Below are 15412 nucleotides of genomic sequence, written 5' to 3'. Positions count from 1 at the left end.
GTACTTTAACCAAATTACAAAATAAATTGTTTTTGTGATTTTATTGATTTGTTGCAAGAAAAGTGGTGCAAGAAAATACATAAAAACCGGAAAAAATATTTGTTTCTCCGATTTTGTCAAAAATCATTGCCTTGTGTTTCTAAATGAAAAAAATACAAAAGTTTGGTATATTTAACTTTTGAACGAGTTATTTCCGAGGTGTCGGCTAAAATTATTTACGAGAGTTTATATGCCGAAGCAATTTTTTTTTTTGATTATGTCACAGAAACAAAAAACATTTTTTTTTTTCGAATATAAAAAATCGAATAAAGTGTTTATAAGCCTCACAAAAAACTAAGAAGTAAGTGCATGAAGATTTTAAATTATTAATTGCTCAAAAATTGCTCGTGGAAACTTAATATTGATACTCTCCCTCCCTGCATCCAGTGGGTTAGACATGTGTTGTTATAATATAATTAAATATATGAGATCTTGACTATTTAAAAAATAAAATTAAATAGTTATTAAATTATGTTTAATTCAATATTTTGCAGCTTTATTTTCTGTAACACTTTTATGCTGCTGTAATGCATCTTGTCGTTTACGCACATTTTTCGTAAAAGCTGTCAGAATTGTTCCAATCACTAATAAAACTACCATACAGATATTAGTCCAAAAGTCATTCGTTATTTCCAAAATATATGTAAAAAGTAATGTAAATAGACCACCAGTTGTTTGTGAAACTGAATTTAATACACCAGATGAATTAAACTCAGTTTCAGGGTATGTTAGTTCAACACCAGTTTCAAATCCAACAGCCATATAACCGCTAACAAAAAATCTGAAAATTACCTCAATAAATCAGTCAATACTTTAAAGTATCATATATTTAGTATTCAAAAATTAAACTTACCCCAGAATCAGAGCTGATAAATATACTAATATTTCCATTTCAGAAGCTATTGCAAATGTAAAAGCTAACATTCCAATCACTGACATTACATAAATGCCAATGGTTACCTCTCTGGAAAATATTAGAAAAAACTCACAATTATTAAATATTATAGGTAACAGCGCTGTAGCTGCGCTGTACGAATTTTCGTCTTAATCCACGTTTCGTCTTAACCATAAGGCTACACGCAGTTTCGTAAGAATATTTTGAAAAATCATTGTTGCTGGCGAATGAAATTCGCAGTACTTAATTTCAAATAACTGAAAAATTTGACGTTTTTTAAAAGTATATCATACACTTTTTAAAGGATAAAAAAAAAAACTTTAAAAATGAAGAAAAGTTTCAAGTCATTTTCATGAAAATTAACGGAGTAAGAATAAAAGAAAGTTGCTCGTATCTATGATTGACTCAACACAAAAACTAACGAATTTACCACGGAAACTAAAATCAATGCTTGCGGCTTTCCAATTTACTTTATTTAGGTACTGCAGTACCTATGGCAACGTGCTCAAAAAGTTCTAAAAATTTTGGATATATACAGTTGAAAAATTGCAATTTCAATGCAAAAAAAAAATTCGAAAAAAAAGGTTTCAAGGTTTTTTATAGTACTTTAAAAACTGTATGTTATACATTTTTCAAAAAAAAAACCATTTTCCAATTATTTAACGTTAAATACTCCGAATTTCAATCAAAATTCGAATCGAATAATTAACTCGGAAAGTATTGACTTTTCGAAATATACTTAAATGACCCTTTTTGCTTAGATTTAATCGCTTTATCGATTTTCGTTGTCACTTTTAACATATATTTTTACACCTCCTAGAAGAGGTGTCTATCACCCCCTGGACAAAAGCACGACTCGGCATCATATTACTTTTGATGTAGAGGGTGAACTTGATTGATCCCAAATTTTCATCAAAATTGGTGCTTTAGATCAAAATTTAGGGATTTCGCCTTTTTTCCCCTCGTTTACTGGAGTATTAATAAATAATCAACTCCCTTCTATAAATTATAAAATTATAAACTTACTTAAATCGTCTAGTTTTATCTAAAATAATTCCAAACACAACAGCACTAAAGCTTCCAGAGGCAACTATAATTAAACCAATATTTCCTGCAAATTTTGCACCGTCTTCCTATAATTAAAAACGCAAATGAATCAGTCAAAAAATGAAATTTGAATTTCGAATTTAACACTTACAAAATGTGGCCCAAGTATTGGATTTAACAAAGTATTGATGACATTATAAATACCAATATTTAATCCATAGGCACTTAACAACATTAAAAATGGTCCATTTGTCAAAAGTCTTTTATATGATTGTAAGATATTTGAATTATCTTCATTTTCTTGTTTCTTCAGTTTATGTGCTTCACTGGGTGGTGTTGGAGGTTCTTCTTGAAAAACTACAATTAATTTCACAATATAAGAACACAGCTTAAGTATTTGTCTTTACACAGTTTCGAAACCAAATGTTCAAAGCCTAAGTACAGACACTAGAGTCAAATCTACACCTCAAGCTAAAAAATTACGGAAAAAAGATGAAAATTTGGTTATACTCTGTATCTGGATTTATTGGCAAATTTTTTTTCGAAGAGTGTCTAAATTTCGCAATAACAATTATACGAAATTACAATTTTGGGTAAAACTTTTCTGTCCGTTTTTGTCAGTGCCAGTAAAACTGCATCTACACGGATTTCGAAATTTCGCATTTGAATTAATGCTATTAAAGGATACGTACAATATGGACTAGGTGTGTCAGGATTTATCCTGGCAGAAATATTTTTATATTTTTAAAAACTACAAGTATTTTGCACTTTTATGGAAGTTAATTAGTAATGAGACCATTTTATCGCAAATTTTATCTATTTTCAGGAAAATTTGATGTAACAATTCTCTTTTTGTGGCAGAAAGGTCTGTCACAACGATTTTTAATATATAAAGCCCATAAATTTTTACTGTTATCACGGAATTACTTTCTTTTTTCTTTTTTAATTTGTTTGCTTTGAGTTCTACTTTCGAAATATCTTGATGTGACAGCTCAAAACTTGACCAAAATATCTGTCACACTAGTAAAAAATAAAAAGCAAAAAATAGTTCTGTTAGGATAAACCCTGGAACACCTAATCCATATTGTACCTATGGTTAAATATAATTGATTCATATGCAAAATTTCGAAATCCGTGTAAGTGCAGTTTTACTGTCACGGGCTCCAGGGTTTTTATTGTATTGAACAACTTACATGCAAATGTCAATATTAAGATGATAGTGGTTATTATCGCTACAATTAAAAATAACATAAATAAATCTTGACCAATTTCATCCGGATTATCATGATCATTTACAACATTTGGTGTTACAAGAAATCCAGCAGCTGCACCTAGTTGTGTACCAAATACTCCAATCGTGCATGCTGTACTCATTTGATTGGAATCAAACCATATTCCAGCTAGTTTTGGTGGCATACTTAACATAAACAATTGCGATACGGATAATATTGATTGACCGATTAATCCAATGTAAAATCCATTTGGATGTGAAGAAAATACTTTTAGCCAAGATCCAATAAAATTACCACCGGCCGCTAAAAGTAACGCAAATCGAACACCCTGTTTGGAAATAATATTTTAGATAAATTCATTTAGAAATAGGAACTAGACTTAAATTGTTTGCATTTCAGCAACGTTGAATAGAAAAATGATTCTGAGAATAAAAGAAAAACGTATCAATTTGTATAAAGTATTTAATACACGCAAGCTATGAGTGATAAAAAATCATTAACTTTGATAACTAATAAACATTGAAAATGAATTAGTACCTAATTTGATTCGACGCTTAAATTACAATTTGATAGGTACTGTGGAAGATCAAGGTCAAATTATCTCGATACTAGAATTTCAGGTCAAAGTCATGAACACAGGCAAATGTCCTCTATTGCCTTTAGAATTTTTTCTATATCTTTCGATTAAATGCAACAACGACATATTTTTTCGAAAGCAGACGATTTTCGAAAACACATTTTAAAGAAAAAATATTAGTCATTTATGAGAATCAACTTTCTAATGTAAAGAGTTATTCTATCTTTTAGCTTTTAGGATCTAAGTTGACTATTAAAGCAACCCTAAAACTAGGCCCAATCTAATGTCAGAACATGATGTTCTCCATGAAACTCTACAACTTTTGTTAAATCTATTTTTTGATTGGCTAACTAAAAAACGAGTTATTAGCCATAATAGATTAAAATGAGCCACCGTGTGTATCAAGTGTGATCAAGATGAAACAAATTTCTTAATCAAAATGTTTCTCATAGTACTTGTATTATGTACAGTGTGTCGCACTTAAGATAAATACATCCTCATATTTTCGTAATCATATTTTGGTAATGCTAGTCTCTAAAAGTTGGTAATACATCTCTAAAAAGAAAATATTTCCTTGTTGCAAAATTTTTCTTACGAAAATTTTCTTACTACTTAAATTACCAATGCAAGAGAGAGAAATATAGAGTCCCGCATTCGTTAAAAAAATTGTATGTGAAACTTGTTTGGATTGTCTTTCACGCACTCGAGTATGGTTAAAGCACCGAGAGTATAGTAATTGCACTCTCGTGTGCAATTAAAACGTTTAATTACAACTTTAATAGATTATTTAGAAAATAATTTTTTGTAAGTATTACCTTTTTGTTCATGATATATGATGCTGGTAAAATTAATGGTAAATATGTGATTAAATACACTACAGAAGTCATATTAACCATTGTCGCACTAATATTATAATATTTCTCAACAATATCTTCAATAATTGTATATTGAATCCATTGTGCTGAATTTATAAAGAATATTGCAAAAAAATTAAATAACATAAACCAACGGCGTTTATAAACACGATATGAAATTGTTTCTGTTGATTTCTGATCTTCAATAGTTTTCGCTGGATCTTTAAGGGCACCCATCTTGGTAATTTTGGCACAAGAAAGAAACTAATTAAAACAAAACTAGTTTGTATAATTATAATAAGTTTTTTAATATATTTTGAATAATATTTAATCCAAATCAGTGCAGGGAATGTGTCTTTTAAATGAAATAAAAACAATTATTATCTTAATGAAGGTAAAAAATTATTTATTAATTATAGTCAAAGCTAATTGTTTGGATTATTATTACATCTTACAATTAATTACATTGCTAATAAAAATTATGTACGATTTATAAACTTTCCTGAATCATCTTCGTATCTCAGAAAATGTAGGAAATATGATAATATTTATTCATTTTTTATCTTTTTATCCTTCTCTTATAAAGAAAATCGTAACCTGTTTTAGAGATGTTGGTTCTTTACTCAAAAATTATAGTTAACCGGTTTGTTTTAGTCATTTATAAGGAGAGTCTAATATAAGTGTATACTATAGTGATGGGACGGGTATTGTATTTTATACAATCGCGAATGCGAATGTTAACTTTCAAACGAATTGCTCGAAAATTGAATAATACATATAGAGTGAACCATTTTAATATATTAAGGCAAATTGCTTGTTTTGTAGTTAATCAATCAACAAATGACTTAAACAATAGTTGCAGAGTTTCATGGGGGACATCATGTTCTAGCATCAGATCGGGTCTAGTTCTCCAATTTGTTTAATAGATAGCTCAGGTTCACACAACAGTAAGAGACAGAATAACACTTTAAATAAGATTAAACCTTCATCTAACATTTTTTCGAAAATCGTTAGCTTTCGAAGGAAATACGACTTAAAAATATCTCATTAGTGAATTTAATCGAAAGAAAACACACTAGCCACAGAAAAGCTATAGCCGAAAGTTGTCAATAGCAATAGAGAACATTCGCCTCTATTTTGCCGAATACAATTTGATTGTATTCTGCCGAATACAATTTTAAAAATAAAAGCATCTTGCAGGGTTACAAGCCTTGCAAATGGCCTGGATTGTTTATTTTCTTCATTTTTTTCAATATTTAAGTTTACTTAAAAAAAAAATAGAAGTTTCCCCCGCTATCATCCAGCCAGGTCAGCATTTTTGTATTAGGATATTATGGGAGAGATATCTGAGATCTGACGAATTTTCAGAATTCCTCAAACACCTACCCAAAAATGTCTACCAGCTCTCAGGCTTAAAAGTCATTGTCCTATGTTACAAGTGAAATTGAATAATGATTTAATATTCCGTAAAATGAGTAAAAAACGATCGAATCGAAAGTATTGAGTTATTAATTGTGAAAACACACCCAGTAATAATCCAGAATTACAATTTTACCGTTTTCCTGTATATTCTTATGAATAAGAGGGAAACCGAACCCACAAAATAAAACACGAGATGGATATTCAAGATTTATAGGTTCACTTTCAATATTGCAATGGAGCTTACATTTTGTACACAGCTTCAATTTTGATAACAACATGAAATTATGAATCCATTTATCTAACTACATAGTGGACTGCTGATATTTGAAGTAAAAATATTTTGAAAGCGTTATAGGGAGAAAGCAAAAAGTATATAAATGGCAGCAAAGGAAAATTAAATTCATCTTCGAACCACAAAAATTATTTTGCCCCTAAATCGTCCATATTTTATAATTCTATAAACACAAATTAAAATTATATTTTGAGTCTGTCAAAATAGTGAAATTTAAAATCGTTTTATAAAATTATAGACCAATTCATACAATTACTGAAACAGTAAGGTCGCTTCAATTCAGTGTCGTACGCAGAGCAAGAAAAGTTTGCAAAATGTTTTAAAAATCTCATTATAGGTACTTTTTAAATTTGGCTAGTAAATTTCATGCTATTTTATCCTATTATGAATATCATTTTCCTCTGAGTTGATTGAATGATTCGTTTTGAGTTTGTAGGTTCTGTTAGTTAATAAACATTATTCATTTTAAAAAATGAATTTTTAGCAGAAATTTTACAGACTGCTGCTCAAGTTGCACAATAAGTTTTTTCTCTACGAAAATTTTCAAAAATCATTCTGCCCGATACTCAAGAGATATGGTAGTCCGATACCCAACAAGAACAAAAGTTTTCAAAATGTTGGGAAACGGGTATCCTTAGTGCTGTAAAAAATTTTCTTATTTTACTTGGCTGTGAGAATTTTCGTAGAAGATAACGTTGTTGGATTTGTCTATGACAAGAGCCTTTTAAATTTGTATACTTAATAAAATGAGTTGCCAAAAATGTACCATAGCCCTGGATCTATCGCCATAGTATGTTAAAATTTCACTAAATACTTTAGATTTTTTTTAAAATCTACTAACTTTTTTTGCTTTTTTATTTTTAATTATTCATACTTTTAAATTATTACTTTATATAGGTGTTGTTGTTGGTTCTTTCCTATGTTATGCCTTGCACTTATAAGTCGCAGAAACGAAACACTAAAAACGGGCAATGTTCGAATTTGAACAGTAAGTCGGATTTGTTGCGGTTTTTGGCATTCGATTTGATCGAGCGTCAAAAAATTTTGTGGCCTAAATTGGTTTATAAGAAATACTAATATGCAATTTGCATAAATAATATGCATTTAAAATATACTAACTTCACAATTCGGTTAATAGTGATGAAAATGAATCCAATATTATTACTCGGAAGTTTTTGGGGTCGCTGAACACGAATTGTAAATTTAGTATATTTACGGTTAATTTAAAATGCAATTATAAAATGCATATTATTATTTATGCAAATTGCATATTTTTAATTTCTTATAAATCAATCTAGGTCACCAAATTTCCTGACGCTCTAACGAATCGAATGCCGAAAACCGCCTTCAAATCCGACTTACTGTTCAAATCTTTCGAACTTCATTGCTTCGTTTCTGCGGCTATACGAGTTTAATACGATTTCGTTTTATGATACAATCAATTAACTGATATCTGTCCCCATATATACTCTAAAACATTTCAATAAAATCTCTTGCTACGCTACTGAAACAATTATAAACAAATTACAAATTTTGCTATCTATCAAACTAATTTGAAGTTGTTTGTAATGATGATACACGTAAGTGAGTACCACGTACGCTTGTCAATTGAAAGAAATAAAAAAAATATCAATAAATTAAATCAAAGTATAGTAATTTTATCAACATCCTTTCACGAGAGCCAATACATGATTGCCAACACCGGTTATCAAGTAAATATTTTCGGCTAATTAATTAGAATAATTCAATTGATTATTCATTAATTTTATCATTTGTTTTGGAAATTTTAAAAACTAAAAACAAAGCATAAATACCTAAACGTGAAATTGATAACTTTTATCTGATTTTTTAAACGTGATTGCCATCCGATCTGGATACAGGATACTCAAAAAATTTTTTTGTCCAATTAAAAAAAAATCTAAATTATATTTTCAATGGTATATTGGGAATTCGAACTTTGAAAAAGACCAAAGTAGTGATTATTGAAATTAAAAATCTAATTTTCAAAATAAAATAAATATAATTTCAAATGTAAATTAATGAGAAATTATATTAAGTTTATAATTATAAACTTAATATAATTTCTCAAAAATAAACATCATTAACAATTAGTTAAATATATAAATCACTAATAGAATCATTTTCTTTTTCCTAGATTTGGTTTGCGAAAGTGATTCTACAAGTGATTATTTAACCAATTTAAGGAAACTTAAAGCATTAAGTCTCCTATGCTTTAAACGTATATATAAATATTTCTGAAGTATAATTAATAAGTATCATCCAAAGTAGAATTTGTCGGAATTTTAAATGTTTCAGTTTCAGATACATAGAGGTTTATATTTTTGATAACTAAATGTTTTTGTTGCCGAATAATTTTTTCTGTACATTTGTAAATTTTACACCCTTAGATGAAAATTTTTCTACGAAATTTGTTGTTTGTTGTTTTTAGCCACAGGTACAGGGTAACTATACAGGGTTACTGTACTTATAGAAGCGGAATTCGGCACGTGTCGAGGTAATTCATGTTATTTTTTAATAAAAAAAAAATACTTAAAGAAAACCTTTTGTGTTTGCAATTAACCTTTACAGCTTATATTATCTTATAACATGTATTTCTAATTTTAAAAATATATATATACAAATAATTTAAGTAAAAGAAATACCTATAACAAATTAAATGAAGTAGTTAAATTACTTAAAAGAATCTGAAAAGAAAAAACCGAGATGATAACTAACTCCAAGACATAAGTAAAAAATAATATAAATAAACCACCTGTGATTTGCGATACAGAAACTAAAAAATCTGAAGAATTAAATTCACTTTCAGACCTCGTCAAGATCCAATATTACCTTTGCCAATTAATTTTTATTTACCTTTAGACTTTGGGAATCAATGTAATCAATTGACTTAAATTTTTCTTTTTCAATCTTTCTATAATCAGACCGAAACAAAAACAGGTTGTAAGATAGAGGTAAGGAGTCGAAGATTGGAATCTTGGGCCCATAAAGTAATAGTATAAAAACAGTTTGTAAGGGAAACTAGGCAAAAGTAGTTCTACAATTTTATTATTATTATTATTAAGATAAAATTTTCATTTTAAAAATATCTGCTTTTTTTTAAATTATGCTGTTGTCTTATAGCCCATAAATTGGCTACCGCTTTTTGGGCCTCGAATCTTACAAAAAATAACTTACCCTAATATTAGAGCAGATATACTAATAATTTATTCTCGGAAATGATAGCAAAGGATTCCACCCCTAGGCTAGAACGTAATTTTTTTATTATCAAGTCAAGAATATGGTCAGGTCATTGTAAGAATATAGTTTTCGCCTTTCCTATTAATTCCTATATATTATAGTTGAGAAAGTAAGGATGTTTGTTTGTTTGTTACGCTTCATACATCAGAAAAACACATAAGCTATATTATTACTTTTTGTTTTTGTTTACTTTTAATCATGTATACGATATTTATTTACATCATGTTCTCTCGATTATAGTTGATGATTTTTAATATGATACATACAGCGTAAACTAATTATTGACAAATATCTTGTCTAGTAATCTTAATTAAAAAGAACTAAAAAAAATCAACCACCAACCACTTTAATCAACCGAACACTTTTTAATTTTTTTTCTTTATATATATATTTTCAAAAATTCTGTACAAAAGGTATTGACAAGAATTCTTTAGTCTGGATCCCTTTTCATAAAATTGCACTAGTTTTAGATGTTTCTAATCGTAATTGCCTCTGCTGTGGAAGCTTGGATTAAATCTGATTCATCTCATATTAAATAATAAATTATACTATAGGTATTTCTAATGTAGTGGAATTAATGTTTGATTCAATCAAAATATTTGTGATCTTTTAACTAACAAGTTTATCAAGGTAAAACAGCCGCACGCGAAATATTAAAATAACCGCTAGCAACATTGGAAAAATATTTATTTTATTAATATCTCAAACAGTGGAGTACATAAAGAAAGCGAATCCGTTAGAGAAAAATTTTGAATTCAATTTTCTCCCATTTTTCCATTCCTGAAACTTCCCTTAATAAGGGTCATGAGTTTGTCAGACAAAAATCTGATCCAATTTTTTTTTCAATCAACTTTCGTTTTGATAACTGCCAACGTATTATAATAATAATAGTATATAATATACGATTTATAGTAAAAAAGTTGATCTAGGAACTCCAATGAACAAATTTCACGATTTATGCACATTTTGAATCGAAAATTGGAGGACCAGATGTATAGTTTTTTGTATAAAAAAGTATGCAAAAATAATTACCTATAGGTACGTATTTTTGGCTGAATGAATATTACAGTTATACAGCCCGTTGGGGAATTTTTCGTATTGGATTTTTTTTTTTTTGGAGATAATGTCATTAAATTTTTTAATTTAAAATGTGTTTCTAATTTTTTTAATTTTTATGAACAGTCCGGGAAGGTACTTTTCCTACGAAATGCACAAGTTGAAATTGCTAAACAATAGCAACTTTCAATTAGCGTTTTGAAGAAATTTGTTTTCTGGTATTTTAAATAGTTACCGGGCAATGACAGTACGAGAAAATTACTTTCCCGGTCAAGGGCAGAAAATTTTCACTTTCCCGTAATATTATTTGTTTCATTGTCCAGTAACCATTTTAAATACCAGAAAACCAGGTTTGTTGGTATTAAAACGCTACTTGAAAATCACTATTGTTTAATAATTTCTTAACAATTTCAGAAGAGTAATATTTCTATAAAACCTACAATTTTATTAATATAATTAAGAATCATGTGCTTCAAAAAAAAAAAAAACAAAATCCATAAGGTTTGAATCCAAAAATGTAAAAATATAAAATGCACTCGCACTCTCCGGCAGCAATTTGAGTTTTCATCAGAAACGAAAACTTTTTATATACGGAACCCTTAAAATTTTTTTTATATACTAACTGATAACCTATCAGCGAACCGACCTAAAATTACAAAAACCTTTATCTTTCACTTATTTATGATTCCCTGTTAAATACAGAGTGATTTTTTCTTGTTTCTGGTCGATATACAGAGTGTCCCAGATAACTACAAGCTGAAGTATACCATTAAGTCTACATCTAATATTCATCAAAGAGTTATTTTGCAGTTTTTTAGCCCGACGCAGCATTTACGCGTTGTTTGTTTATCGTTAATTTTCATTTGTATTGAATATTAATCAAAATGAAAGTTTCATAGCTTCCAAGAAAGTTTCAAAGGACAGTTGCAAAAAAAACATTTATTCCAAGTCATCTTCTAAGAAATTTTCTGTAACTTTAATATTTACTTAGATAATAACGTTCAAAGTTCTTAAACACATTTGAAATTTTTCAACCAAACCCATAAAGATTGGACCATACAGCATGGACATGTATGGACATAGGAACCGCAATAAGTGAATTCTTGACCGCGAAGGTAGAAAGTATTATCTCTATGACAACAACTCAATGTAAATACCTACTAGATGATTCCGTTCAATATTATAAAATAGAAAATTTGATTTTTTGTTGAAAAACTTTTGTATTTTACATCTTTGAACCTTAATATCTCCATAAATACTAAAGCTAGAAAGAAAATTCTTAGGGGATAATGTAATATTAATATGGTTATGTCTGTCAGTATTACATACTTCTGTTTGTGCGGCCGTTAGGCAACTTATTTGGCAAAGCGCACACAGTTTTTTCAATTTTTACTTTTTATGTTGTTTTACAGGAAATTTTTGATTTTACAGCTTTTTTATTTGATTTATTTGAAGACAAATGGACTAAATGCAGAAAATCCTAACTACCCTATATTCTATTTTTTACGGAAGTAGCAAGGACATCGAAAAGAAATAGGTCTATCCTACCTTGTTTCTTACGAAATTTTGATGACTTAATAGAAAAATTTATCTCTTTAATGTTACATTCTAACGAAAAGTTTCTAACAAGGACTTTTCTATTAAGAATTGCATACTCTATAGCCTGCATTACTGTATTGTTATATATACCGGACACCCTATATATTTATTACAATGCCACACGGCGTGTGCACACGATGAAAGCATATTTAAGATTAGTAGGTAATGTACTAGCGTATAATTCTCGAAATTTTTTTTTATAGATCGATGTTTTGCAGAGTTATTTTCACTATTTTTATAACTAGAGCAAAGGCTAAATTCACTTAGTTTTTCTAAATTCACTTAAGTTATCGTTAAATTTGTTTGTTTATTTATTTTTCTTAGTATCAATAAATTTTATACTTAGTATCAATAATACCACTACTTTGAAGTCTTATGTACTTTGCAATGGGGTGGAATTCAAAAAATTTTGATTGTACATACTCTTTTAATTGTCGCCCTATTAGCTCAGTTGGTTAAGGCGTAACCAATTTCGCCCGCGGTATGCTTAGGGTAGCGGGTTCGATTCCCGCCGTCGCAACCATTTAAATTAATTAATAGTTGTGATGGGCTGGTGTAGTGCATGGTATATGCATGAAGGAGGTGCACTCAGCCTCGGAAATTGAGGAGCTGATAAATGAAATTATCAGCGGAAAGGTGGTAAAACACATGTGGTATCACAATGGGCTCTAAAGCCTAAGTGTGTCATTCGTGGACAGCCAATATAACCTAACCTTACCTACTCTTTTAATTCAGGTACAGTAACGAATTTTCCATATAGGGCGGTGATAAATGGAAATAAAAAGGGATTAAAAAAATTGTGGTGAAGATAAACGATGCAGACAAGTTTTTTGTTAAAGGCGGCCATATACGACAAATAGGCGAAATTTTTAGTAATAACTATAATTATTTTTTACTTTTCATACGTTTACTTTTTAATTTATTTCGTTGTTAAATGACACTGAACCATTAGTTTATTTGAAAAACAGATCCGGAATTTCAACCGAAATTGCTCTAGATAATCGCTTTTCGTATACTATTTTAAGTGATATCTTAGAAACTATACGCCTAATCGCTTTTTAACTTTTTGGGATACTGTAGAAAAATAATTTTATTCAGATGAAAGAAAAATTTTTTTCTCAATTTTTTGCAAATTTGTGCGAAAACGTCTTTCAATTAAAGTTTTAAAAGTTGACATCACATTAGACAAAAGACAGCAAAATTATACATACTATATAATTGATAAAAGATGAAACGACCACATAAAGCTGGCACCTAATCTAATCGCTGTTCTGGTGAATCACATTTCGAAAAACATATGGATACCTGTTCGAATGAGAAGGAAATTTTATGATCTTTTATGAAAAAAAACGACGGGTTGCACTCTGGGAGTGCCGGCAGAAGTGAAAACTTGAATATTAACGTTGTGCATTTTTGATATTTTGGTATGGTTAGGGAATAATTTTGCACGAATTGCTTTAATTATCAGTATAAAAGTACTCTCATTTATGTGGTAGAATACAATATTTATTTATTGGGCTATCGTACACAAACATGACATTTTATATTACATTAAAAAGTTTATCTCTTAGAAAAATCAACTTACATCCATAATTTCGACGACTTTTTCCCCATCATTACTACCAGAACCATCATCGCCAATCTCTAAAACTGATACGATCGGTTTATGATAGCTGAAGTAAGAAACGAACAGTTTTGATTCGAACCTATTTAAATGTCTAATAAAGACCGCATCAATAGCAGTTTTGTATTTCGTTGTGCTAACATTGCGATCATTTGACATAGTTAAACCAAATTCATTATTTAAAAATTCAATTAATAGTTGATTTTTATCGTCTGCAAAGTTTATGTTGAAATCTCCACTCAAAATCATTGGCAATTCATAAAAACTTTTTCCAATTTTTTTTTTGAAGCAATGCAGAAGCGTCATGAGAATAAATGAATAAAAAAATATATTTTTAATAAAAAGGCAACCGCACACAGTGTTCCCAAGCGGTCACCCATCCAAGTACTGACTGTGCTCAATGTTGCTTAACTTCGGTGATCGGATGCGAACCTGTGTACTGACTGTGACAAGATCTTACGAATTTTCGATCAGGACACGTGCCCTGTCGCGAGTTCAACATTTTTTACCCATTACAAAAAAAAGTGTACAACGCCGCTAAAGAAGTTTTCACTTCAAAAATTAATTATTCTTCTCGCCATTATAAGAAGTGCCAAAATTTCGAATAAAATTGAAAATATTGATAGTTATGAAAACATCCCGCATCGCTGTATAATAAGTTAAAAGGGATATTAATGACCAATTGGTTACCAATGAAAGCTGTATATTTTTTCTATTCTATTATTATTTTGTATTGACTCCAGCGAGAAAAAATTATTTAGAAATTCCCGTGGCCCTAATTACTTAGTTGCTAAATTATAAACAAAATCTGCGAACGGCTAAAACACAGAGGGAGCCAAAACTCACCACTCATTTTCGTATTGTATCAAATTAGTTACCTAATGAATAGTAAATCTTGTTCCTCCGTGTATATGCACGCTAAAGTCTAAACTTCAGGTAAAAAAACGCGATTCCGCGTAATTTCACTAAAATTTTTCCTCATTATTTGATCCGAAATTGTTTTTGAATATCGAGGGGTGTAAAAAAGATTGACTTGGAAGAAAAAAGTTAAAAGATGAAATTTTTCGTTTGCCAAAATTCTTAATTTACGCCAATAAAAGTACAATTTAACTTCACACCAAATTGCCAATCCATGATTTAGGGTCAACGTTTTTGGTCGATATCTCGGAAACTATACACTTTAGAGCAAGTATGCAGACCATTATGGTCCCATTATTATCCCCTAAACTTTCTTGTAAAACTTACCGCTTACGATTTATGGCTCATTTAATGAACAAGTTTTACTACCTCAGCCGATAACTCTTATAATATTGAATTAATGAATAAAATACATCTATTCATTTTTAAAGATCAATCTATTTTTATAACTTATAAAATAAACTTTTTTTTCTAATGTCCTTTTCGATCTATAGGATGATTTAATGTTGGGCCGACGGGTGCAAGGTCTAAAATTTTAAAGGATGCATAGAGTAAAATGGTACAAATTCCACAAATAAATTAGATAAAATATCCCGATT

General features: G+C 29.3%; 2 protein-coding genes across 2 annotated transcripts; both read right to left on the bottom strand.

Annotated features, from left to right (window-relative positions):
• Positions 1 to 472: 472 nt before the first annotated feature.
• Positions 473 to 938, bottom strand: LOC123293997 (uncharacterized MFS-type transporter C09D4.1-like). Its single transcript, XM_044875042.1, has 2 exons — positions 893 to 938; positions 473 to 820 (listed from the first exon to the last, which is right to left on the bottom strand). The coding sequence occupies exons 1-2, from the start codon at positions 928 to 930 to the stop codon at positions 520 to 522; spliced, it is 339 nt and encodes a 112-aa protein (XP_044730977.1). The 5' UTR covers positions 931 to 938; the 3' UTR covers positions 473 to 519.
• LOC123292805 (uncharacterized MFS-type transporter C09D4.1-like) lies at positions 932 to 4881 on the bottom strand. The gene is made up of 6 exons (XM_044873519.1): positions 4606 to 4881; positions 3175 to 3541; positions 2133 to 2338; positions 1961 to 2067; positions 977 to 1003; positions 932 to 938 (listed from the first exon to the last, which is right to left on the bottom strand). The coding sequence occupies exons 1-6, from the start codon at positions 4879 to 4881 to the stop codon at positions 932 to 934; spliced, it is 990 nt and encodes a 329-aa protein (XP_044729454.1).
• Positions 4882 to 15412: the final 10531 nt, after the last annotated feature.

The sequence above is a fragment of the Chrysoperla carnea genome, chromosome 2, assembly GCF_905475395.1.
Source record: "Chrysoperla carnea chromosome 2, inChrCarn1.1, whole genome shotgun sequence".
In the NCBI taxonomy this organism is placed as follows: Eukaryota; Metazoa; Arthropoda; class Insecta; order Neuroptera; family Chrysopidae; genus Chrysoperla; species Chrysoperla carnea.
This window is presented reverse-complemented; position numbering and strand designations above follow the sequence as displayed.